The following is a 27,351-nucleotide window of genomic DNA, read 5'->3' on the forward strand; positions in this document are numbered from 1 at the left end:
AAAATAATTGTTTATTTTATTAAGACCATTTATAGCTTCTTAGTGCACCTAAGGGTTTATTGATCATTATTGGATAGGAAGTTCTAGAGGAAGAACATTTTAAGCAAAAGGCTGATTTGGAATACAAATAAACATCCCTGAGGTTATAATTTTAAAGTAATTTTATGTGATTTACAAATAAATTCAAGGGCAGGGCAAGATACAAGGGCTGGCAAGGTAAGCCCAGGGACCAGGTCAAGAACTGCCATATTAAGTACAGATTTTATCCTGAGAGAAAGGAGGGGCTACTCAGGGATTTTAGTGGTAAAATTTACATTGTAAAAGGGTCTAATACAGTAGTTCTCAACACTGAATACATATTCGAGTCACCCAGGAGCTTTAAAAGAATAACAGTGTCTAAACCCCCCTACACCAGATTATAATTTAATTGGTCTAGAGTGGGGCCCACACAGCAGCAATTTTCTTAAAAAAACTACCCCAGTTATTTACTATATGGCCGGGGTTGAGAACTACTGCTCAGACTGGAAGCAAGGAAATCAGCAGGGCTGTGGAGAGACGATGGCTGAACAAGGGCCCTGGTGGTGGAGATGGAGAAACGTGAATAAAGTTGACAAATACTCAGGTGATAAAATGAACAGGATGTACTGATTGGTTACCTGTGGCAAGTGAGGGAAATACATGAAGTAAAAATCACGTACAGGTTACCCCAGGAAAATGGGCAAATTGTGATGCTGTTCATTGGCCTTAAATTCTATTGGACCTGGGTTTGGATCTGGTTTGTCCATTTTCTATTTTGAGCCTTTGGCCAAGTTATTTAATATCTCTTTGACTCCTCATACAAAATGGAGTCAAGTTCACTTACTTCACAGCTGTAGAGATTATACAAGATAACATATATAAAGGACCTAGGACAGTGCCTGTTACACAACAGGTGCTTAATAAATGTTTTTCCCTTCCATATTATAACACAGCTACTCCAGGTGTCCCATTTAAATTCCTAAAGGAACTAAATTTGTTTCAATACATGAAATTATTTTAACATAGTATTTAACAAATACTATGATTTCTACTTCTCAGAAGATGCAAGACACTTAAAAAGGATGTCTTGGATGTTGGGAAATAGTTTACTATCATTTCTAGAAACACAGATACATTGAGGGAAATCTGCTTCTAATTTTAAGTTATTTCAGAAACAAACAGTAAGGATAGAGAGAGTTTGATAATGAAAGACTGATCTTAGGAAAAGCATTCTAGTTTCAATTTATAAACACAGGGTCTCAATACCTGGAGGGATGCTCTCAACTCATGGCCTTTGCACTGGCTGTTCCCTTTGCCTGGAATGTTCTTCTCCAGAAATCTTCATAGCTAACTCCCATGAGAGCCCTCAAGGTTTTGTTCTCCCTAAACGAGGCCAACTTGATCACCCCACTTAAATCCCAACCTCCCCACCTCTGCCTCAGCACTTCTGGCTTCCTTTAACCTCTCACTCTCCTTCTTTTTGTTTGTTTCTGTAGCTCTTATCTTTTTTTTAACAAACTGTATAATTTACCTATTTGTTTATTTTTTATTGTCTGTCTATTCCCAACAGGATGTAAACTCCATGAGGGAAGAAATCTAAGATTGTTTTATTAACTTATTATCATTGTGCCAAGGACCTAGAATAGTGCCTGGCACAAAGTAGGTATAAAATGAGTATCTGCTGAATAATAAAAGATTTAAAAATTGCCAACAAAATTCAAAATTCATAGAAGTATATGCTAGTATTGTAAGTAGGCATGCGACTAATATAAAATCAAGTCATCAAAACTGATTAAAAAAGAAAAGCATAGGTGAAGGGGTTGTTGAAAACAAAAATTTTTGTTCACTAGTACCAATCAGTGCTCTGTTCTTAGAGCATCTGCGCCAGGACTAGTGGAAAACAGGAAAGAGTATGTGTTTTAGGGGGAAAACTAGCTTTGGAAGCAGTACCTTGGGAGTGAGGCATGATCTAGTGATGAAAACAAAGATTAGGATTTAAGAGTTTGCCATTTTGCTTTTAAGTTTGCAGGGATGCTTTCCTATGCCAAAGAAGGGCATAAAAATACACTTTCTTATTAACAACTTATCAGGGATACTACCTGTCTAGCTATAGAGAAGATTATAACTTATAACAAGCTAAAATGTCATTAGTGTTCTCGCTCGCTCTCTTTCTCACCCCCCCAACCCTCCCTCCCTCTTTTCTTATGTCCCTTTCTCTCTTTGTTTCTGAAAACAGGAGAGGATGATGATAATAGTCTGGTCTTTGACAAAAACATAATTCACAATCCAGCCCTGATTTCCTAATCCACAGAAAACTGTGACTCACAGAGAACCAATCTTTCTTCTGACTGAATGACAGCTGCCTTGAAGAGCACAAACAAGCAAGATTACCAGGGCACCGAGGACAGCCTAGGCGGGAACGACTTTATGAATTTCCAGAGAAGAGATTAAATTACATCGTAATGCTCTATCTACATTACAGAGAACACAAAAAAAGGAAAGGTGTTGGAGTAATTCCATTTTGCATGGATTTCATGATACATCTGTTCTCTAGTCTAAAGATTTCTAGGAGATAAGAGTAAAATAAATGGGGTTCAGGCAACTCTAGAGAATACAGATTAAGATAGAGAAAATGCCAAAGCAAATAAGCCCGAAGCCATTTAACAAAGCAGTGCCTGTTGATTGATTTATATTTGGTTTACTAATGGGATTGCACAGAGTCCACCATGCCCAACTTCTTGCACTTCACATTTGAGACCCATACTTGGCAACTGAAAGCCCAGTAGGGAGGCTGATGAAAGAAGATCAGATAATCTGCAAAGCAGATAATCTGCTTCTCACAATTGAGTATTAGAACAGTCTAGTGGGCCACCTGAGCCCCCGTAATATACCCTTTCCAGGCTCACAGACAGAGTCTCTCAGGTTATTGACCTGAGCCCAGAGGCATCGTGGAGGTTCACAATTAAAAGGCTTTGACCCAACTTCTGACCTCAATGTCTGCTTCCTGTGGAGAGGGTCTGAACTGGCCTAACAAAATTGCAGACTTAGGAATGCTGTCCAAATTACTTTCATTCTGTCTTCTAGTTCACCAAACCATTAGGATCCTATTTGTTCAGATATATGCTGGCCCACCAGCTCAAAACAGTCCATGTTAGTCTTTGTTGTAGAGGGCTTTTGGTGTTCTCAACAATTACTTATCCTTTACTCCTATCAAAAGTGACAATCTTTAACACGTGTAATACGTGTGTCTGCAGCTTCAGCTCTATGCTTGATCGATGAATACAACATCTTTTATTGATGCAGATTTATCAGAAGATTCAGAAAGATCATCAGAACAAACAGGTCTTAGAGGAACAAGACCTCCAATAAAAAAGTTACTGGTTACCTTAATTTTGTAATTGCTGCTGCGGACAGAATAAAGGATATTCAAAACTACGACACTTGGTCTAAAATGAAACAAATATTTCACCTCATTTAATTGCTTGTGACATTGCCTGAATAACTAAGAGGATCAGCCCAATGGGGAGGCTGAGAAACAAGCAACTTCAGAGATGAAAATCCCAGTCTTGACAACCTCTCAGGCAGAAGAAAAAATTTTAAATATACTATGTTGATACTAATAATTAAGTACTTTGCTCAAAATCACTGTATTCTTTCTATATTTTTAATTCTCTCCAAAGAACATGGCCATAAAAGACTATACTCTTTCACTGTGTACTTCTAGACCATCCATCATTTGAGCATTGAGTCAAGAATTACTCCTAGCTGAGAGAGGTAAAGCTCCTGAGAGCTTGGAGAACGGCCCTAGCTCTTGTCAAGTTCTGTGCTGATAGCTCAGAGTTCATTCAGTGATTCAAACTATACAAATACCTGCTTGTCAAAAAACTATCTGTGCGTGTGGACTGCTTGTGTGTGTGTGTGTGTGTGTGTGTGTGTGTGTGTGTGTGTGTGTGTGAGAGAGAGAATGTGTGTATAAGAACATGAGTGAGTAAGCAAAAGAGAGCTAACTTCCTCTGTTATAGAAAGCTGTCGCAGCTGGGAAGAAAACTATCAAGGATATAAGTTTCAGATACAAGTATATAACTAGTCAAATAAAATTTTGTCGAAACCCAAGTATACTCCGTTAGTTATTATTTCTCCAGGTCAACTTACAACCCTATCAAAAGCAGGAAAAAAATCAACAACAATAATAAAAAATAAGGAAAAAAATATCCCCAGAGCTTTCGGGCATACATGAATTTTCAGACGAGTCATATAGGATGCCTGAGTTAACCATGGATTCACTTATCAAATAAAAATGTGGTAGCAGGTTTGTGATCTCATGTTAATTATACTTGCCAAAGGATGATTATGAAATTTCCGGTAAGTAGAGAGTTTTGCTTTGTAAAAGTTACTTGCCATCAATGTGCATACAGCTACATTTAGGTTAAGTGTTTTATTTTTTTCACATCAGCCAGATTCTGCTAGCTCTTCTTTTTAGTAAAGCAATCCAATTCACAACATACACTTAGTTTCAATTCAACAAATGCTTTTTGACCACATACTGTATACAGGGCACTAAATGAGATATTGCTAAAAGGTAGAAGGATAAATGGTATCACAATTCAGAATCCAGGAGATCTGAGTCTTTTAAAAACTAACCCATTTGATTCTTATTTATAATTATTGTACCAGTACACAGAAATATGTAAAAAATGGTACCTCTATATTATTATATCGTATTTTTTCTACTTTTCCTTTTTTAACATTACTAACACTCTATTTAGGGAATAAAGTAATCACTGTACTCACAAAAACATGTGATTAGCTAGGATATTGTTCATCTCAACTCCCAGAATTTCAAAACCTTGATAATTTAGAGTAAACAGATATAGGTCTAAGCATTTATGAAACTTAGTTCCTGAATCCCTAAGGAGTGAAGAAATGCTGGCCTTCATTTTGGAGAACTTTTCAATTTATGCCAATCACTCATTATTATTGGAATTTTATCAGCAGGGACAGATGTAGGTTTTGTGGGACTCGAGGCCTATACAATTTGGGGCTCTTCTTTAAGAAAGGAATGCAAAATTAGTTCCAGGGTGAGGGGTCCTACAGTTTAAGCTTCATTAGCTTCTCAGCAAATCTGTCTCTGGTTTTCAGCCATTAGTAACAAGCTTTTATTAGTGACATGATGTAAAACAGAGCAACAAGTATCTGAAACTTAAGTTGGGGCGGAAACATATTTCTCTGAAATTTAATTATAGGAGCTATGTGGACTTTTGTGAAAATGAGCTCCTAAGGCACCGCCCAGAAACCTCTAACATTACCATGCACAGCGTCAAGAGAAGGCTCAAGGTTAATCACTCATTTCCCCTTTCAATCTGTCTCAATTACTGTTCTGGGATGCTTCAATTAGTCATTCTCCTTCTCTCCAGGGATAGGGAGAGATTGCAGATAACTCATCCCAAATAGACTTCACAATTTGAATCCCTCCACCCTGCTAAACAAAAATCTTCACTAGAGACAAGCAAGATTTGCTATCATCCACTCTGTATTCTGTCAATGCCACTCTTTCATCAGACAAATAGAAGTCATAAGTCTTCTGGAATACTGGGCCTTCTTTTCCCTTCCCCCAGAGGAGTGAGTTCTTTTTCTGCAACACATTCAGCCCAAGACAGCCGTAGGCAATTGTTCTTAAAACTGCCCTTGGATGGCCCTTTCCAGAAGCCAGCCCCTGAGACAGACAACCATATTATCAATCACCTAGACAGCATTTATCCCTTTTTCTATGCCTACTCTCCACCTGTCATAAGGAGACTGTTTAGCCCTAGAGTCTAAAATCTGCAAAAGGAGATATTTCATAACTCTTTAATAAGCATGTGTGGTATCAGTAGTTTACAGAAGACTACGTAGAAAATAATGATTTCTAAACCCGGAAAGAGTAATGTCTCCTATCATTAGAGAAGGCATTCAATCTCTCTAAATTCATGGGACGAGAAAAAATTCTAATCCAACAAAAGGCTTTGTTACAAAGGTTGATTTTTCTTTCTTTGCAAACAAACAAACAAACAAAAAACTAGGTTGTTTGGGTTCTGCTATCATGATATGGAGATATCTACAGCAGTAGTATAAATTGACCCTAGGAATGGATAAAGATTTCTAGTTATGCTGACATTTTGGTAATTGTTTATTTTTCTGTAGAAGGACTAAATGTGCTCAAGGACTGTGTAAAGTGGTCTGTTTCTGATTGGTCATTTCTTCCTTTGTGCTATCACTGGATTTACACTATCATAGCACTTGTATCATGCTGCAATTACTTCTTCTCATGACTGATACACCCATAGACTATAAATTTCTGGGGCTAGGGTGCAGGGGGGAACACTGGGGCTGTATTCATTTTTGTCTCCTTAGTGATGAGTAGAGTGCTGACACATAGTAGATGCTCAACGTACTGAAGGAGAATCATGGAATGGATAATAGTAAATGGTGAGATTTAAATATTTTAAACATTGACTTGGAATTGTGCTCTTCAATTAAATGTGAATGGCAGGGAGCCCAATATTTTAGGAATCAACATGGTATTTTGAAAAACAAATAATGAAGCTACTTTATAAAGACCTGGCACAAAAGATGTTCTCTATGGAACCAAGCAGTGTTAAGTATGGAGTGATTTTTAATACATGGTAACTTCTCTTTCTGGAAAAACCTTTCAAAAACTAGAGATTAAAAAATTCCAGATGTGTTTAAAATTACATCATTTATTTCAAATTTCTTATAAAATTGACACTGTAAGTCCTGACTTTCCTTTTCATAACATTTGTATTTCTGCACATGAGAAAAATACAAAACTCAGTCAACTTATGAAACTCTTCTCATCTATGAGCCCAAGATATCTCAAGACAGAATTATATCAATATTGAAAGGATGGAAAGAGGAGGATTAAATCTAATCAATATCGATGACACTTTCATTTATATCATCTAACATCCTCTTGGTACCACCTCCTCTTTGCATGACTCTAACTTGTTTTTGCAAGCAGGCCTCAAAAACAAATCAATGTTCAATTTGTCTCCTTATCTAGTTTGTGCTCTGCTCTCTCATCACACAATTTAAGTATTTTTATTGTATCAGTGACCATTGTAGATTGTGCTTACAATCACGACTCCAGAAGGAGGCGGGAAGCAACTAGACAAGATTAGTTGGCTCAAGCTGATTCTAGGAGACTAAGTGGTTCTATAATAATATTGGGAGGAGGCCATAGCCTAACTCCTGGGGACAGAAGGTCCTGCACTCAGGATCCTTCCAGACCTCACCCTATGTGCCTCTTCATCCATTGTTCATTTGTACTCTTTTTAATAAACTGGGAAAAAAATATTATTTCATATAATTTTTACATAATTATTATTTTGATACAGGTGCTGGTCTGTGTTCTGCATATTAGAAAAAACCAAAAACTGTTTCTTTCAACTCCCTTATGAGATAGTTTCTTTCACTATTGTCCCCTGTTATAGTTGAGACACCTGAGGCTCAGACAGACTAACAACTGACTGCTAATCTCACTGAGGTTCAATCTCAGTCTCCTTCCAGAATCTGTTCTCTTTGAATAATGATGAACATACTGATGACAACAGTGAAGTAACAATAATAGCTAATACTTAGGCAGCACTTATCAGGTACCAGCCATGTTCTAAGTACTTATATGTATTTATTCACTTACGGAAGAATCAACACTAGACTGAAAGTCAAAAAAAGACCAGAATTCCAGTTCAACTTCTGGTGCGATTAACTCCAAAATTTTGAGGAAGTCTCTTCAACCAGTCTGGGTCCCATTTTCCACAGATACGCATTGATGGTATTGTACCAGATGATCTCTGAGGTCTAACATCATATTTATAGTTGGCCCACTCAGAATAGGACAGAAGAGACCCTTGAGATGAGTGTGGGTACTCGAATGAAATTATATTCTTGTTCTCAAAAAAGTTTTATACTAAGTCAAACAATATCAATGATTGGACATTAACAAAGATCTCACACAGTGCTCAAAACTGCCATTTGGTGGATTAACGCAGAATGCAATATTATACTTGGTAATTGCTATGGCTGAATTGTGTTCCCCCAACCCCAAATTCACATGTTGAGTCCCTAATTCCCACTGTGTCGCTATTTGGTGATAGGGCCTTTAGGATGTAATTAAGGTTAAATGAGGTCGCAAGAGTAAGGTCTTAATCAATAGTGCTGGTGCCTTATAACAAGAGGAAGAAACACCAGAGATCTCAGTCTCTCTCTCTCCACCATGTGAGGACACAGTGAGAAGGTGGCCATACACAGGAAAGAGAGATCCTTCACCAGGAACTGAATCATCTGGCACCTTGATCCTGAACTTCTTAGCCACTGTGAGGAATAAACTGATGTTTTTTAACCTACCCAGTCTATAGTATTTTGTTAATGGTAGCCTGAGCACACTAAGTAATTAAAAAAAAATTCCTAGAAGCTATAAAGGAAGAGACTGCTAAATTTAATTGCATATTAAACAACTTTATATGAAAAATATACAGTCAAAAGATAAATGAATTTAAAAAATTCACATGTAACAGGCTAGATTATTATTATATGAATAGCTTATGAAATCAATATAAATGATTAATGATAAAATTGGTAAAAAGATACGAACATTTTTCTATCTTTGGTGCCTAGCACTGTTCCTTGTGAGAAACCAATGGTAAAGAAGCTAATGATTAATTGAACTAAATACATAAACTATGTAATTTTATTATCCCTCTTTGTTAGGTTTTTTAAAGCACATAATATATATATAGATATACCTATATGGATATATATATATAGTGATTTAGATAATAAGGTTAATTCTACACATAGAATTTTATAGGAATATAAAATCAGAATATTGTATTAAAAAAGAAAAAGGTAGGAAAAAGTTAATGAAGATTTTAAAAACTGTTCAACCTCATTTATAATTAACAATAAATAATATAAATAATGCCATAATAAAGAATTGATAAATACACAGCTAAACCAGGTAATATTTTCTCTTAATGAATTTACAAGTCGGTAATACCCACTATTGGTGAGGGTGTGGCAAAAACCCTCTCACACTATTGAAAGGAGGGTAAATGGTAGAGCCTTTTAAGAGGGAAATTATCAAAATTAAAACTATAAACAGTTTTTGGCCCAGCAATTCTACTTCTAGGAATTGTTGCTAATAATATGCTCCAAAACCAACCAACGAAACATCAAGATAAATGTACACTAATGTTCATGACCAGTTATTCGTAACAGTAAAAAACTGAAAACAACCTTACATGGTCATTCACGGGGAATTAGTTAAATCCAGTATGATATACCTTGCCAGTGGACTCATAAGCAGATGTTTAACAGAACAAAGGAAGATTGGATTAAGGAAAAAAAAAGCAAGACCCCTAGATATATTACCATCCGTGTGAATTTTTGAAAGTACACACATATGCGTGTGTGTGTACACACAGATATGATACTGGTATTGTCATAAATATTTTTCTGGTAGAAAACATGAGAAACTTAATGGCTATCCACAAGGAGAGGCTTGGGAAGGATACTTTCATTAACCGTTCTATTTTGTGTGTGCACCTGTAATATATATTTAAGAACATAATTCTTCAAAACAGAGCATTTATATAAGAAGTCTCTAAATTATGGGTCTATCTTTAATAATTTCTAAGGACCAACCACCCTTCCTGAAAAGAATTCCTCAGCGTGTTCAACAATCAGTGTGGCAGACAACTCAATTAAGCCAGCATCTTCTTCTTTCCTTAGCAATTTCTCTTCTACAAACAAACAAACAACACCTGGAGTTTCTCCTGAGCTCTCTATCCTCCTCCTTGTTCCTTCAAATGCAACCAGTTGCCAACTCCTATGGATTTTCTCCCATCCCCCTGCTTCTCCCCTCGTTCAGGTGTTCGGTATCTTCAACTAGATAATGGTAGTAGTAGAAGGAGATGTTACTGAGTTCTTTTGCGTGCCAGGTACCTCATATGCTCTGCTCTTGAATCCCTACAGCAATCACAGAAGGTTGGTATTGTATTCTGTCGGCATGTATTCTGTGCCTATTAATACCTTCTGCTATCCTGGCCCTTCAGAGATCCTTTCTCAAGCATGTTGAATTCTCACCACTTCTGGTATAATGCATTTACTGTTTCCTTTCCTTGGAATGTCCAAATCTATCCATCCTTCAAAGTCCTGTAGTCTATGAAGCCTTCCCTTCTCACTTTTCCTTCTGATGTCTGTGCCTCTATTATACCACTTTTTGCTTTCTTCTTGGCACCACGATTAATTATGTATATGTCTCACATCCCCAAATAGTCCACGAACACCTGAGGACAAGAAGTGTGTCCAATAGCAACTTGTATTTTCACAGGGCTTAGCATAGCTCCTTGCAGATAGGAGACACTCAACAAACATCTGCAAAATCAACCAGCAGGATCACTGAATAAATGTTTGTTTATGAGAGAAGCAGAAGGAGGTTCTGACCCTGTCAGCAACTCTTTTTGATTTTCTACGAGTCACTTAACTTTAGTAGTGATAATACTGATGATAAAATAATAGCTCTTTCTTTTTCAAGACTAGGCACTTTACATATACTGTGTCATTCAGTCCTTTCAACAGCCTTATGAGGTAGACAGTATTACCATATTACAAGAGGAAACAAGTGTAGAGAGATCGAGTAACATGTCCAAGGTCACACAGGTGAGCTGTTGGCTTGTGATTTCTGTCTTGTTCATCTTTGTATTGTTTTTATTGCTCGCCTGACCTTTTGTATGTGTTCAATAAATGTTTGAAAAATGACTTTTTAAAAAGTGGGTATTTCTTCAAGGAGAAAACTTTTTCCTTTTCTTTTTATTGTATCTATATGAGAGGATGGAGGTTAGCTAGACCTACTGTGGTAATCATTTCATAATATATGTAAATCAAAGCATCATGCTGCATGCCTTAAATGTATACAGTGATGCATGTCAATTATTGCTCAGTGAAACTAGGGAAAAAACTAAAACTAAATAGAGAGATAGATAGATAGAAAGACAGGTAGATAAAATTGGGTGTTTCTTTGTACCTGCTTGGGCTTTTATGAATTCAATGACTCATGCTATTGAGCCAAAAAAAGCCCAAACAGATAATTAAAGAAAAGCTGATACTTTCTGTTATACACAGAAAACGACATATTGATCTTTGGGACTCTATGATAGGTTGGTTTGGCTTTTAACTTTTTGCTTTAGCATGAACAGCAGCAATACTTAGAGAGGCACTGCTTGAAACATATGCAAAGTTAAGGGGCTTTTTCTTTGGGGGATTCTGGTGATGAGCTAGGTAATTTTAGCTCTGCTTTTATAATTGGCAATTCCACCAAAATCCCTCAGATGGGCATGTATGATTTCTCTATTAAACATTTTATATTACCTTGGACAACGCTCAGGCCAAGAGTCCAGTGTCAGGGCCCTTTGTTACCAAACTGGGGATCTGGTGCCTATTTCTCACAGGTCTGAGAGTCAGTGGGCCAGGTACAACCTTTCTGGCTGACAAGGGCTGCGGAACCTCAAATAACTGGGCTACAGTTTGCGTTCTCTTAAATTCTGATGCCAAATTAACTGATACGTTTTGCTCTTTAAATGAAAGAAGAAAAAAAGTTATGTGCATAGAACAACTTGTATCAAATTTTGTTTCCCTGAATTATACAGACATTCTCACAAACTATGACTATGTTTTAGTTTTGAATATATATGCTTAATAAGCTATATTAATTCTTTTAAGAGCAGTAAGTAGCCAAGACAATTAGCAGACCAACACCTCCAGAGAGAACTTCAGCCTCCTTGTCCAGTCTTTATGGCCAAGGTCAGGGGATCAGCTTCAAAAATAGTGGCAGGGGGCAGGGAAGGGGGAAGTGAATGGCTGTTGTATAGATATAAACTCCAGATTTGGAATTGGGAAGCCTGGTGAGATAGTCTTCTGGCTCTGAGATGTTGGGCACATCACTTATCTAGCCTGTATAACCCTCAGCAAAAGTGCAGGGGTCCATTCTTCCCTGGGGCAGCTGATAGCATTTCTGATTGTGGGTGTGAAAGCACATAGCACAGTTACCTAGCTTAAGAAATGCTCGATAAATGTTGGTTGAATGCAAACTATGGGGACTCAAAACATATGTTTTTAGGGATTAGGACAATGAAAAGTGTAATAGCATATGCATTACTAAAGCGTATGTGTTCGAGTTTTAATCTTTTAGTAAAATTTGTTGTAGACATCCTAGATTCTGCTATTTGAAGGATGACATATTTTATACCTCACCCTGAGCCAATAATAAATGTGTGTGGTGTCCAGTGAATGAACAAATGAATACATGACTGAAAAATGGGATTTGGGGTTATAAACATACCAGTTCACAAGAAACTGTATTAAAACTAACAAAAGGCAATTGGAATGTTTTATGGTTTCAATTACTGATAATATTGCTAAAGCTAGTACTTATTAAGGGCTTAAATTATACTAGCTTTGGGGAGTCGTAGGGTAAGGATATGGAATACGTAAAAGATACTCATTTAAATCAGAATCCTAGAACTGGGAAGGTTCTGAGTAGGAAGTGCCAAGAAAACATGAGCCATTTTCCCTTCCAGCTTTATCAGTTATTTAAATGTACTGAGTTTAAACATGCCTGCATTGCAAATACTTTTTGGCTTTTAATTCTAATTTCAGATTTAGCAGACATAAAGACACAAAATTCAAAATGCAGAAAATGGAAATAATGGAAATGGTGGTATAGACAGAGAATATAAAAGCAAGAAGGCTTTAGGAGAAACTGATGCTCAGAGCGACCTGAAAGGGAAAAGGAAACAGACAAACAAAGCTTGATCTATTTTCATTAAGAAGAGAGACAGATACTGAAGCTAGAAAGGGAAATATCATCCTCCTAGTAAAATGTCGATGTGATATGTAAGTGAAATTTCTAATTGTTTATAAAAAACGACGTATACATGTCATCTCGACTTGTAAAGAAAATTTCTGCTTTGCTCAAAATAGGATATGTAGACCATATAAACTCATGCACTTAGTACAACAATTGGTAACGATCTAGAATTTTTATCTTTATTGTAATTCTCATATTCATATTAATATAAAGGATGCCAGAGCTTTTAAATACTGGCCCCCCAAATTTGAACACTACAAACGTGTAAAGAGGAAAACAATGTCAGGTATCCATTTGTGACTGTGCAAATCAATGTCTCTAAAAAGAGCAGTCTGGACTATGGGTTATTCTTGTTACCAAAAAGGAAAACAGCCAGTGTGACCATCAACATGGAGAAAAAGTGCAAAGTAAAAACACTGCTAAAAGCAAAGAGAATTCTTGAACTCTTTGACCTAATTTGAGTTGAGATATAAAGTGTCCTTCAGCCCCTTGGTTCAGAGCCCACTCACATCTTTGGGGCCGTGGAGCTGGATTTCATTGAGTAACTAACTGGTCAGTGGTGGGGCTGAGCTACACAAAAGACAGATGAAGTCTTTCATTCTGAAGGTGAATACACCTGCTCTTAAGGTCCCCAAACATCCCTAACTCTAATCAGTAATTGCCATTAAAAGCTCTCATTATGTGAAGTAAGTGTAATTAGAGCATCTTGCCCTCACAGGGTGTACTGCACGGAGAAGGCTGGAAGCGTTCATAAATTAGTGCCAATTCACTCTGCCTCTACCATGCATTCTGCTGTGAGGGGGAAAAATCATATTTATACACATTAAGTCAAAAGCCCACTGGCCCTTACAAAATTAGCCTCAACGCTAACTGTGGTTATTTGAGGGACTCCCTATTTCATTATGTGTCTCAGAAATAAAAGAGATAAAGTTTGCTGCCATCAATAACGCTGAACATATCTGCTGAATCCCGCAAATTCCAAGAAATTAATTATTCAAAATCTTGTGGGAATTTTGTCATGGTGGAGATATGACTTGTTTGCAAACGGAGCTCAGGGGATGCTCAGTATGATCGAGCCCTGTATATGTGCACAACTGCTGCATTCATCACGACGTGGAGAACACAGCATTCTCCTATATCTCTGCAATTCCTGAAAACTTGGAATTTATATTACAAAGTCGTTATGCACAACATAATACATTCCCAATCTCTTATGAAGAGTAATCATGATCTGTCATTATAGCTTATAGATTAAAGGGATTGGTAAATATATTTTCTCTTCCTCATCTCTTAAACATACATGCCATAACTCAAAAAACATTGAAATCGAATGGTCAGAGGCAGAAGATAGGAGAGAAAAACATACTGGTCTCTCTCTTGGGAGACAGAATGTTTGTGTGTGTGTGTGTGTGTGTGTGTGTACACAAACATACATGCATGTATATTTATATGTATATATGTGTATACCTGTACACACATAATGTGTTTATATATATTTGCACATATATGCATATACTCATACACACACACGCTCATATAATTCTGAACCGCAGATTTACTCAAAACCTAGAAATTGGCAATGCCAATTTTATCACTGACTGGTATCCCAGGGACCAACACCCAAGAAGGTGACACTAGCAAAAAATCCAATATTTCCCCCTAAAGGTCCCTTTACAGATGAGCCAAATTCTTGATGAAAAGTTTCGAACCATTGTCAATACTTAAGCCAGAATAATCTTTCTAAAACTCAAATCTAATCATGCCATTCCCCTGTGGAAATTCTTCTTATTGTCCTTAGAATAAAGGCCTAAATCCTCCTTAACAAGGCCCACAAGACCCTGTGTGATCTAGCCACCCCAGCCTACCTCAGCCTCATTTTAAGCCATTCTTCATTTTCTGAGCTCTAGGCACAGGGGCTTTCTTTTAGTTCTTTGGACACATCATGTGCCCTGTCTCAGGGCCTTTGAACATGGTGTTCTTTCTTATAAGATGCTCTCCACTTAGCAAATCCCTACCATTGTTCAGATCTCAGTTTAAAAGTCAATTGCTCACAGAAGCCTTCCCTGACCCTCCCTCTCCCCCTCAAAAACAAATAGGTAATAATCACTAAATGTTCCTGTGTGTTAGGCACCATGCCCAAATTTTCACAACAGCCCCGTGAAATTAGCATTATTATTATCTCCATTTACAGATGCGAAAATGAGTCCCAGAAAGATTAATATGCAAGAGTATACAGCTTGTAAATGGTGGAAGAGGAACTCACTGATGTCGTCCCCTTGGTGTAGTCTCTCTTCACATGCTACACACTTCGGTTAATACTTAGCACATAATCAGTTGCTTAATGTTTGCTTTCCACACTAGAATGTAACCTCCATAAAGGCAGTAAAGGCAGAACGGGTTCTACCTTGTACTAAGATACTGTGCTGGTACTGGGAACGAACACAGAGGTAAACAAATGTTTCTTGTTGCATGAATGAACGCATGACATATCAAGTCATTTTGAACACAAAGAAAAGAAAGGCTAACTAAAAATGCTCATGATAAGTTGCTACCTATGCAATTCTAGCACTGAATGTGGAATGCTGAAATAGGCATAACTTATTATTAAGTACTATATGAAGTCAAATCAAGTCCATAGTAAATATAATTTGAATAGGAAATGCATGAAGCATGTGTTAGAAAGAGGCAAGGCAGTGTACACAAATAACTCCATACTGAAACCTACTAGTAAGAGTACTCAGAGCACTTTTTGAAAACTCAGTTCTCTGTAGTTTTCAGAGTCAGCTTGATAGCTCCCAATTCCAACTTCAAAGTATAATTGGTATGGCCACTGTGGAAAACAGTATAGAGGGTTCTCAAAAAGCTAAAACTAGAACTACCATATGACCCAGCAATTCCACTCCTGAGTATATATCTGAAAAAAACAAAAACACTAATTTGAAAAGATACATGCACCCTAACGTTCATAGCAGCATTATTTACAATTACCAAGGTATGGAAGCAACCTAAGTGTCTATCAAAAGATGAATGGATAAAGAAGATATGGTATATATATATATATATATATATATATATATATATATATATACCACATCTGAATATATATATTCCATTGTATGGAATGAAATATATTCAGCCATAAAAATGAATGAAATTTTGCCATTTGCAGCAATGTGGATGGACCTGGGGGGCATTATGCTAAGTGAAATAAGTCAGACAGAGGAAGACAAATACTGTATGATATCACTTATATGTGGAATTTAAAAAATACAACAAATTAGTGAATATAACAAAAAAGAAACAGACTCACAGACATAGGGAACAAACTTGTGGTTACCAGTGAAGAGAGGGGAGGGTTGGGGAATATAGGTGTAGGAAATTAAGAGGTATAAACTATTAGGTATAAAATAAGCTACAAGAATATATTGCACAACAATGGGAATATAGCCAATATTTTACAACAACTATAAATGAATTGTAACCTTTACAAATTGTGAATCACTATATTGTACCCTTGTAACTTACGTAATACTGTACAGCAACTATACTTCAATAAAAGTAGGTAAATAAATAAAATCACATTGAAAAATTGTGTGTAAATATGGTAAAATCATCTCAAAGACCCATAGAAGATTTATCTCAATGAATATAGCTAATCCTAGCATCTAAACAAGATTACTCATATTATATCAGGAAATCTATTCAGAATAATTGCAAATTTTCTTGAACTTAATATGTAAGGCCAATACCACTGACTCTGGAGATTGGTCAAGGTCAGCCCTAGATTCCAAATTCTCATAATCCATGGTTATAACATGAATGAAAACGTGACTTAAGTATTTATTTCTACATTTCACCTCATTAAGTCTTTTTCTGTGTGTGTACATACATTTTATAAATTTTAAAATAAAAATTATGTAAGAGACAATGTAAACACCTAATACAGTGCTTGACAGTTTTTCTTTAGAATTGTAACCTAATGTTACACATGTATATCAAAGACTGCATATGCTTGTTCCAGCTAAACTACATGATCAGTTAATAGATGTGGTTTTCACCTCAAGTTTATGTAATTTACACATTATAGTTCTTGTTGGTTACATTTCCATTTTCTTTATTATTAATATATTAATCTATATCTCAAATTTATGAAAGCAAATCAATAGCTTCAAAGCAGTTTTACAGTATTAAATTAGTGAGAAAAATATTAAAAACATTATAAATAAATATAGTAAACAAGACAAATGAAAATATAAAATATACATGCTGGCATAAACACATCTCTAAGTATAAAAATTGGTATAAGCACTGCAAAAAAAAAAAAAGGGAAGAAGAAATTTGGAAACTAACTGATTTGAGCCACAGAACCCAGGAAAGCCTCCGTACTTGACAAAGTAAGCGTAAGAAGAGGGAGAATAGGAGAATTGGTTGAAAGCCTGTATAAGAAGCAATTATTATTCAAGATCCCCTCCCCCACCCCATATACTCCCTGGGACTGAAAACAAGATTTTTATTTTCTATGGAACTGAACCAGAAAGGTTCTAGTGCAGGGAATTCCATGTACCATGTAGAGTGAGCAATGACACATCATACTGAAAACAAAGGGATTAAATGAAATTCTACATTATGAACAATGAATAATGACCCTCAGGCTCATTTTCCAGTCAGTTTCTAGAATGTTTGCAGCAGGTTAGATACTCCCCAAAAGGAAATTCTCTGAAGGGTTACTAGCACAAGAGAAAAGACAGGGTGGATTTCCAATAAGCTTTTTTTTTTTAAAAACATCTTTATTGGAGTATAATTGCTTTACAAAGTTGTTAGTCTCTGCTGTATGACAAAGTGAATCAGCTATATGCATGTATATATCCCCACATCCCCTCCCTATACCATTCCTCTAGGTGGACACAAAGCATCGAGCTGATCTCCCTGTGCTATGCAGCTGCTTCCCTCTAGCTATCTATTTTACCTCTGGTAGTGTGTATATGTCAATGCTACTCTTACACTTCACCCCAGCTTACCCTTCCCTGACTCCATGTCCTCAAGTCAATTCTCTACCTCTGTGTCTTTATTCCTGTCCTGCCCCTAGGTTAATCAGAGACTTTTTTTTTTTTTTTTAGATTCCATATATATGTGTTAGCGTACAGTATTTGTTTTTCTCCTTCTGACTTACTTCACTCTGTATGTCAGACTCTAGGTCCATCCACCTCACTACAAATAACTCACTTTCATTTCTTTTTATGGCTGAGTAATATTCCATTATACATATGTGCCACAGCTTCTTTATCCATTCATCTGTCGATAGACACATAGGTTGCTTCCATGTCCTGGCTATTGTAAATAGTGTTGCAATGAACATTGTGGTACATGATTCTTTTTGAATTATGGTTTTCTCAGGGTATCTGCCTAGTAGTGGGATTGCTGGGTCATATGGTAGTTCTATTTTTAGATTTTTAAGGATGCTCCATACTGTTCTCCATAGTGGCTGTATCAATATACATGCCCACCAACAGTGCAAGAGGGTTCCCTTTTCTCCACACCCTCTCCAGCATTTATTGTTTATAGATTTCTTGATGATGGCCATTCTGACTGGTGTGAGGTGATGCCTCACTGTAGTTTTCATTTGCATTTCTCTAATGATTACTGGTGTTGAGCATCCTTTCATATGTTTGTTGGCAATCTGTATTTCTTCTTTGGAGAAATGTCTGTTTAGGTCTTCTGCCCGGTTTTGGACTGGGTTGTTTGTTTTTTACATATTGAGCTGCATGAGCTGCTTATATATTTTGGAGATTAATCCTTTGTCAGTTGCTTCGTTTGCAAATATTTTCTCCCATTCTGAGAGTTGTCTTTTGTTCTTGTTTATGTTTTCCTTTGCTGTGCAAAAGCTTTTAAGTTTCATGAGGTCTTATTTGTTTATCCTTGTTTTTATTTCCATTTCTCTACGAGGTGGGTCAAAAAGGATCTTGCTGTGATTTATGTCATAGAGTGTTCTGCCTATGTTTTCCTCTAAAAGTTTTATAGTGTCAGGCCTTACATTTAGGTCTTTAATCCATTTCAGTTTATTTTTGTGTATGGTGTTAGGAACTGTTCTAATTTCATCCTTTTACATGTAGTTGTCTGGTTTTCTAAGCACCACTTATTGAAGAGGGTGTCTTTTCTCTATTGTATACTCTTGCCTCCTTTATCAAAGATAAGGTAACCACATGTGTGTGGGTTTATTTCTGGGGTTTCTATCCTGTTCCATTGATCTATATTTCTGTTTTTGTGCCTGTACCATACTGTATTGATTGCTGTAGCTTTGTAGTATAGTCTGAAGTCAGGGAGCCTGATTCCTCCAGCTCCGTTTTTCTTTCTCAAGATTGCTTTGGCTATTCGGAGTCTTTTGTGTTTCCATACAAATTGTGAAAATTTTTGTTCTAGTTCTGTGAAAAATGCCATTGGTAGTTTGAGAGGGATTGCATTGAATCTGCAGATTCCTTTGGGTAGTATAGGCATTTTAACAATGTTGATTCTTCCAATCCAAGAACATGGTATATCTCTCCATCTGCTTGTATCATCTTTAATTTCTTTCATCAGTGTAATAGTCTTCTGCATACAGGTCTTTTGTCTCCTTAGGTAGGTTTATTCCTAGGTATTTTATTCTTTTTGTTGCAATGGTAAATGGAAGTGTTTCTCTAATTTCTCTTGCAGATTTTTCATCATTAGTATATAGGAATGCAAGAGATTTCTGTGCATTAATTTTGTATCCTGCTACTTTACCAAATTCATTGATTAGCTCTAGTAGTTTTCTGGTAGCATCTTTAGGATTCTCTACGTATAGTATCATGTCATCTGCAAACAGTGACAGTTTTACTTCTTCTTTTCCGATTTCAATTCCTTTTATTTCTTTTTCTTCTCTGATTGCTGTGGCTAAAACTTCCAAAACTATGTTGAATAATAGTGGTGAGAGTGGGCAACCTTTTCTTGCTTCTGATCTTACAGGAAATGGTTTTAGTTTTTCACTACTGAGAATGATGTTAGCTGTGGGTTTGTCATATATGGACTTTATTATGTTGAGGTAGGTTCCCTCTATGCCTACTTTCTGGAGAGTTTTTATCATAAGTGATGTTGAATTTTGTCAAAAGCTTTTTCTGCATCTATTGAGATGATCATATGGTTTTTATCCTTCAATTTGTTAATATGGTGTATCACACTGATTGATTTGTGTATATTGAAGAATCTTTGCATTCCTGGGATACACCCTACTTGATCATGGTGTATGATCCTTTTAATGTGCTGTTGGATTCTATTTGCTCGTATTTTTTGAGGATTTTTGCATCTATGTTCATCAGTGAGATTGGCCTATAGTTTTCTTTTTCTGTGACCTCTTTGTCTGGTTTTGTTTATCAGGGTGACGGTGGCCTCCTGGAATGAGTTTGGGAGTTTTTCTGCCTCTGCTGTATTTTGGAAGAGTTTGAGAAGGATAGGTGTTAACTCTTCTCTCAATGCTTTGTAGAATTCACCTGTGAAGCCATCTGGTCCTGGGCTTTTGTTTGTTGGAAGATTTTTAACCACAGTGACAATTTCACTGCTTGTGATTGGTCTGTTTATATTTTCTATTTCTTCCTGGTTCAGTCTTGGAAGGTTGTGCTTTTCTAAGAATTTGTGCATTTCTTCCAGGTTGTCCATTTTATTGGCATATAGTTGCTTGTGGTGATCTCTCATGATCCTTTGTATTTCTGTGGCGTCAGTTGTTAATTCTCCTTTTTCATTTCTAATTCTATTGATTTGAGTCTTCTCTCTTTTTTTCTTGATGAGTCTGGCTAATGGCTTATTAATTTTGTTTATCTTCTCAAAGAAACAGCTTTTAGTTTTATTGATCTTTGCTACTGTTTCTTTCATTTCTTTTTCATTTATTTCTCATCTGATCTTTATGATTTCTTTCCTTCTGCTAACTTTGGGATTTTTTTTTCTTCTTTTTCTAATTGCTTTAGGTGTAAGGTTAGGTTGTTTATTTGAGATTTTTCTTGTTTCTTGAGGTAGGATTGCATTGCTATAAACTTCCCTCTTAAAACTGCTTTTGCTGCATCCCATAGGTTTTGGGTTGTCATGTTTTCCTTGTCATTTGTTTCTAGGTTTTTTTTATTTCCTCTTTGATTTCTTCATTGATCTCTTGGTTATTTAGTAGCATACTGTTTAGCCTGCATGTGTTTGTATTTTTTACAGTTTTTTTTCCCCTGTAATTGATATCTAGTCTCATAGTGTTGTGGTCAGAAAAGATACTTGATATGATTTCAATTTTCTTAAATTTACCAAGGCTTGTTTTGTGATCCAAGATATGACCTGTCCTGGAGAATGTTCCATGAGCGCTTGAGAAGAAAGTGTATTCTGTTGTTTTAGGATGGAGTGTACTATAAATATCAATTAATTCCATCTTGCTTAATGTGTCATTTAAAGCTTGTGTTTCCGTATTTATTTTCATTTTGGATCATCTGTCCATTGGTGAAAGTGGAGGGTTAAAGTCCCCTACTATGACTGTGTTACTGTCAATTTCCCCTTTTATGGCTGTTAGAATTTGCCTTATGTATTGAGGTGCTACTGTGTTGGGTGCGTAAATATTTTAAATTGTTATATCTTCTTCTTGGATTGATCCCTTGATCATTATGTAGTATCCTTCTTTATCTCTTGTAATAGTCTTTATTTTGAAGTCTATTTTGTCTGATATGATAAATGTTACTCCAGCTTTCTTTTAATTTACGTTTTCATGGAATATCTTTTTCCATCTCCTCACTTTCAATCTGTATGTGTCCCTAGGTCTGAAGTGGGTCTCTTGTAGACAGCATATATACGGGTCTTGTTTTTGTATCCATTCAGCCAGTCTATGTCTTTTGGTGGGAGTATTTAATCCATTTACATTTAAGGTAATTATCAATATGTATGTTCCTATTACCATTTTCTTAATTATTTTGGGTTTGTTATTGTAGGTCTTTTCCTTCTCTTATGTTTTCTGCCTAGAGAAGTTCCTTTAGCATTTGTTGTAAAGCTGGTTTGGTGGTGCTGAATTCTCTTAACTTTTGCTTGCCTGTAAAGGTTTTAATTTCTCCATAGAATCTGAATGAGATCCTTTCTGGGTAGAGTAATCTTGGTTGTAGGTTTTTCCCTTTCATCTCTTTAAATATGTCCTGCTACTCCCTCCGGCTTGCAGAGTTTCTCCTGAAAGATCAGCTGTTAACCTTATGTGGATTCCATTGTATGTTATTTGTTGCTTTTCCCTTGCTGCTTTCAGTAATTTTTCTTTGTATTTAATTTTTGATAGTTTGATTAATATGTGTCTTGGCATGTTTCTCTTTGGTTTTATCCTGTATGAGACTCTTTGCACTTCCTGGACTTGACTGACTATTTCCTTTCCCATGTTAGGGAAGTTTTCATCTATAATCTCTTCAAATATTTTCTCATACCCTTTCTTTTTCTCTTCTTCTTCTGGGACCCCTATAATTCGAATGCTGGTGTGTTTAATGTTGTCACAGAGGTCTCTGAGACTGTCCTCAACTCTTTTCATTCTTTTTTCTTTATTCTGCTCCCTGGAAGTTATTTCCACCATTTTATCTTCCAGCACACTCATCCATTCTTCTGCCTCAGTTATTCTGCTATTGATTCTTTCTACAGTATTTTAAATTTCAGTTATTGTGTTGTTCATCACTGTCTGGTTACTCTTTAGTTCTTCTAGATCCTTGTTAAATGTTTCTTGTATTTTCCCCATTCTGTTTCCAAGATTTTGGACCACCTTTACTATCATTACTCTGAATTCTTTTTCAGGTAGGTTGCCTATTTCATCTTCATTTATTTGGTCTTGTAGGTGCTCCTTCATCTGTAACATATTTTTTTGTCGTTTCATTTTTTCTTTTTGATGGGTGGGGCTGTATTCCTGTCTTATATGTTGTTAGGCCTGAGGCGTCCAGCACTGGAGTTTTCAGGCAGTTGGATAGAGCCAGGTCTGGGTGCTGAGATGAGGACCTCCGTGAGGCCCCGCTCTGATTAATATTCCCTGAGGTCTGAGGTTCTCTGTTAGTCCAGCAGTTTAGACTCGTTGCTCCCACCACAGGAGCTCAGGCCTGACCTCCAACCTGGGAACCAAGATCTGCAAGCTGCGTGGTGTGGCAAAAAAAAGAAAGAAAAAAGGGAGCAGTACAATATCAAAGAATAAAGAAGAAAATAAAATTAGAAAGATAAAGAATATATTAGGATAGGTAAAAATATAATTGAAACAACTGGTCGCTGGGAACTCCTCCCATCCCTTAGGTGTCTGTGGTTCCCCACCGGTGCCTGGTAGGTGCACTAGTTGTGCAGAGATGCAAATTCCTCGTCCTCCTAGTCTGCCATCTTGACTCCGCCCTCCTCATTAAATCTTTTATCTACCAGTGCTGCAACTGAAAAGCAAAATAAATAGGTCTTGCTTCATAATTTTCCTTTCTACCTTTCTGTAACAAAGTCGTTAATGATTACTGACATGGCCAAAGGCATGAGGCAGCTTGCCATGAAAAAATTTTCAAGGAGTACAAATATTATACCTTAAATCACATATTATAAAGGCTAATTATACTAGATCAGCACTTATATGAGGACACTGAGACAAAAGTCTGTCACTATATCTTTAGCAATGTACCTACTTAGACAGCCTGCAGAGCCCACCATGTACACATACACTAAATATGAACCACATGAGCAAATGAAAATATGGAGGACCTGGGAAAGATGCAAAGACATCTCTCTTCTAAATCCTTTTTCCATTCATGTATCTGTGGGATCACATTCCTTCATATTCTCATTCTTATGAGTATAAAATGAATTATCTGTAATTTTCAAAACACATGCCTTAATAGACATACATGAACTTTTTTCAGCTATCAGAATTGCTTAGTACTGTTCTCTGATCAACAGCTCTACTTCTTCCATGGAGCCTTCCCTGAATATTTCTATCTTCCCTCCTAAATCTCTGAGCTCTTACTCCTTGTTACCATGGTACCTGTCCCTCAGTTATATGCTTCTCTGTTAAAGCACACAGTTTCTACTATCTTGCTTTTCATATACTTATGTGTACATGTCTCCCCTGTTACAGTAGAAGCTCTTTCGGGATAGGTTTTTCACCTGAATAAAATCTGCCCTGCTTCCCCTAAGCACTTGTCATAATGGATGCACATAATCGACAGAACAATTCACTTCACGAGTAAATGAACATGGCTGTCTGTGCGTGCAGTAGAGACAGGTGCTAATATATATTTGCTCCAACATATAATAACATCAGAGATGAGGTTATAACTTGATAAAATGTTATAACATAAGTAAAAAACCAAAACAATGTGTGTATGGATGGCATGACTATCTTGCTAGACTAGTGTTTCTACTTTGATTATTCAATATTTCAATGTATTTTCTAACCCCTGGGCTCCCCCCACCCTGTACCTGTAGATAACCATATATGTCATTTGTTTTCCTTTGCTCAATTTGGACTTTATAGAACTTAATATTCATAAAAATGAATAAGATATTCTCATAAATGTAAGCCAAGCTGGCACTGAATTCCAGACACTGATCATTCTCTTTGCTGTGCATCATGGATTATTCTCATTATAGGTCAATTTACAGGGTTTTTTCCCCCCTTTACATCCTTCCAATATTAATTATACTTTCTTCTCTCTAGTCTGGATCTACTATCCAACAGGTTGCTTAATCATTTCTATCTGAAGAAAATTGATAAGGTAACTAGACTCTGGTATCATTTGATATTCTATTCTCCAGTTTAATCACCCTGCTTAGTCCAATTCTTTGGCCACAATAGGGGATCATTATGTTGTTTTATTATAAATAAAGAGATGACTAATTAATCCAAAGTAATCCAAAGGGCTTAGAATATTGGAAGACACCCAGACAATGGTAGAAAAGCCTATTTCAATGGAGGGGGCATATTTAAATTAAAATTTTCCCTCCAGTGACAGACATTTTAGTGAAAGCTTTAAATAAAATGCATTATTTCATGCATTGTGGTGTGAAAGTCAAAAGCTCATGAAAGTAGAAAAGGTTGATAGTTTCAGATTACATTACTCTAAATAAAGAAGGAATTGTTGCTGACAGTACCTTAAATATACTGCATATTGACATGCTTTTGAAGGAATTATAGTTGTGTGGCACAAGTCAAAATCAAATTTAGTTCAATCAGCTGCAGCATATTTTTAAAAAATAAAAACATATTAGGACACAAATGTATGAAAAGGTCTTTATCAACCTTGCTTTTTACATACCAAATTTTTTAATCCCTTCTTATTTGCAAGCAAAAAATGTGTACATTGGTGAAATTGTGGGATTATGCATATATTCATAGAAAAAGTAATTTCACACACACACACAAATTCCTGTCCACTACCTCCTTAAAAGTTCACTGAGAATAAAAAGCAGGGAGGGACCTGCCGCTTTAGAATTCAGTACTAAATGTTTAAAGCCATAAAAGGAAAAGTCACCAAGATTTATACATACATAACAAAGGAAAAAAGAGCAAAAGAAATAACAGAATTAAGTCAAACCCTCTGTAAACTCAATTCAGACTTTAGGGTTTTACAGGGCATTAATCTAATATATGCCAAATTAGATTTTCAAATTCCATAATATTTGATTTCTTTTCTAAAACTGCTTTACCCTCAGTCCCAGAAGTTTTTCTTTCAGAGATAAACTACAGTTCTAAGTGAGATTTACGTTCAACTAGGAGCGCTATTTGTTGTTTTTTTTAAGTATTTATGAATCATATTTACGATTTTACCCTCTCTAAACATTATTTTTGACTTTAATAAAGTTAAGACAGTTGTTAGAACCAAAAGATGGTTTAATGTGGATTAAATAATGCTCATTTAAAAAGCAGGCCACCTGTACACTATTTGTCAACTAAAATCATGTCAGAAAAGTTTTCAGACATCTGGGAATTTCTTCCAACTTAACAACTAAGTTCCAGCAACAATAAAGTCATCCAGGAATTTTCAGGATAAGACAGAGCTGCTTTCAAAACACAACCCCCCAAATATACACAATTGATCACAGGTAACTTTTCTGCTTTTGCTGTGGGACCTTTAGCTTGAAAAAAAAACAAACAAACCCCATGACTTTTTTTTTTTTTAACATCTTTATTGGAGTATAACTGCTTTACAATGGTGTGTTAGTTTCTGCCTTATAACAAAGTGAATCAGTTATACATATACATATGTTCCCATATCTCCTCCCTCTTGCATCTCCCTCCCTCCCCCATGACTATGTTTTAGTCTACGTCAGGAAGAACGTGCACAGCACGCTGGGATTTTTAGCAGTGGGTCAGCTTGAGCTTTCCTTCACACCCTGCTTAATGGGGCTTTTCGCTAACATCACTCCTGAACATCGAGTCTCAAAGTGAGACTGTAAAATGGAAGTCCTTCAGTTTGGCCCATCCTCTTATGCTGACGTGGTGTTGAGACGTAAGTCTGTGGGTTGTTCAAGAACAAATAAAAGATGGCAGCAGGATACCCAAGGATGTAATCACTGTACAGTGAGTAGATCTGGGGTAGCATCAAGATAGGACAGCAGAAGAAACACCTTTAAGAATTCTCGGGAGTATGATTTAACAATACAAACCAGAGTAGAAACTAAAGCTGAAAGAAAAAAACTGGATAAAGCAGTAGCAAAAGAAGTTGTTCATTTTGGGCAGAGGCTCTGGGGACCAGAGTTTAAGAGGTCGAGCTGTAAAGCACAGTGAGTTCTTCAGGCAGTGCAGATGTATATAAGGCACAAGTGTTCAAAGTGTTAACAACAGAGCACTGGCATTGTCTGCAACATCATGTAGTCAGAACACCTCGAGATTTCTGAAAATATGTGGAAATGTGTGGACATGTACAAATGCCTGAGAAAGAGTAGAACTCTTCTACTGGACCCTCTCAATCAAAAAAGGAAAAAGATTCTGTACTAAAAAAAAAAAAGATAAATTTCTTTACATAAGTCAGTGTCCTACAATTTCATATTTATTTCAGCAATGAAATATCAAGGTAGAACAAGCTATGTAAAAACTGGTAATAGTTACATACACTTATACACACACACAATGAATGTGTGACATCCACTACAGCTTAAATATTTGGTTATCTTTCTAGTTTCAGTATAGTAAGAGAAGGAGTATCAAAAAGATTCTTCATCACAAAAGAAGTCAAAGAAGACAGATGAAGATCAAGAAAATCAGAAACTCCAAAGGGGAATCTATACGCGATTATACTGTAACAACAGTGGAACATTTGTTTTAAGAAAAGTAGACAAGTCTTGGACCAGTGATCAGGAAGTCCTTTAATTTGATGTAATAAGAAACAGCTTTATGGACCACTGCATGCTGGACTTACTTTCCTTCACAAACGAATCTCTGAGTGATGGCA

The 27,351-nt window shown here is 36.4% G+C and overlaps 1 protein-coding gene across 5 annotated transcripts in view; it reads right to left on the reverse strand.

Moving 5' to 3' along the window:
- SLC10A7 (solute carrier family 10 member 7) overlaps positions 1-27,351 on the reverse strand; it is a 269,103-nt gene that overhangs the window by 132,954 nt on the left and 108,798 nt on the right. For 2 of the 5 annotated variants that reach the window (XM_060147133.1, XM_060147131.1), the window contains one exon: positions 26,197-26,415. The exons of the other annotated variants lie outside the window; for them this stretch is intronic. In XM_060147133.1, coding sequence (XP_060003116.1) covers positions 26,320-26,415 — 96 coding nt within the window. In that variant the 3' untranslated portion in view covers positions 26,197-26,319. Of the gene's footprint in view, positions 1-26,196; positions 26,416-27,351 lie in introns of those variants that run through there. 5 annotated transcript variants of the gene reach the window in all.

The sequence above is a fragment of the Lagenorhynchus albirostris genome, chromosome 4 (assembly GCF_949774975.1).
Source record: "Lagenorhynchus albirostris chromosome 4, mLagAlb1.1, whole genome shotgun sequence".
Classification (NCBI taxonomy): Eukaryota; Metazoa; Chordata; class Mammalia; order Artiodactyla; family Delphinidae; genus Lagenorhynchus; species Lagenorhynchus albirostris.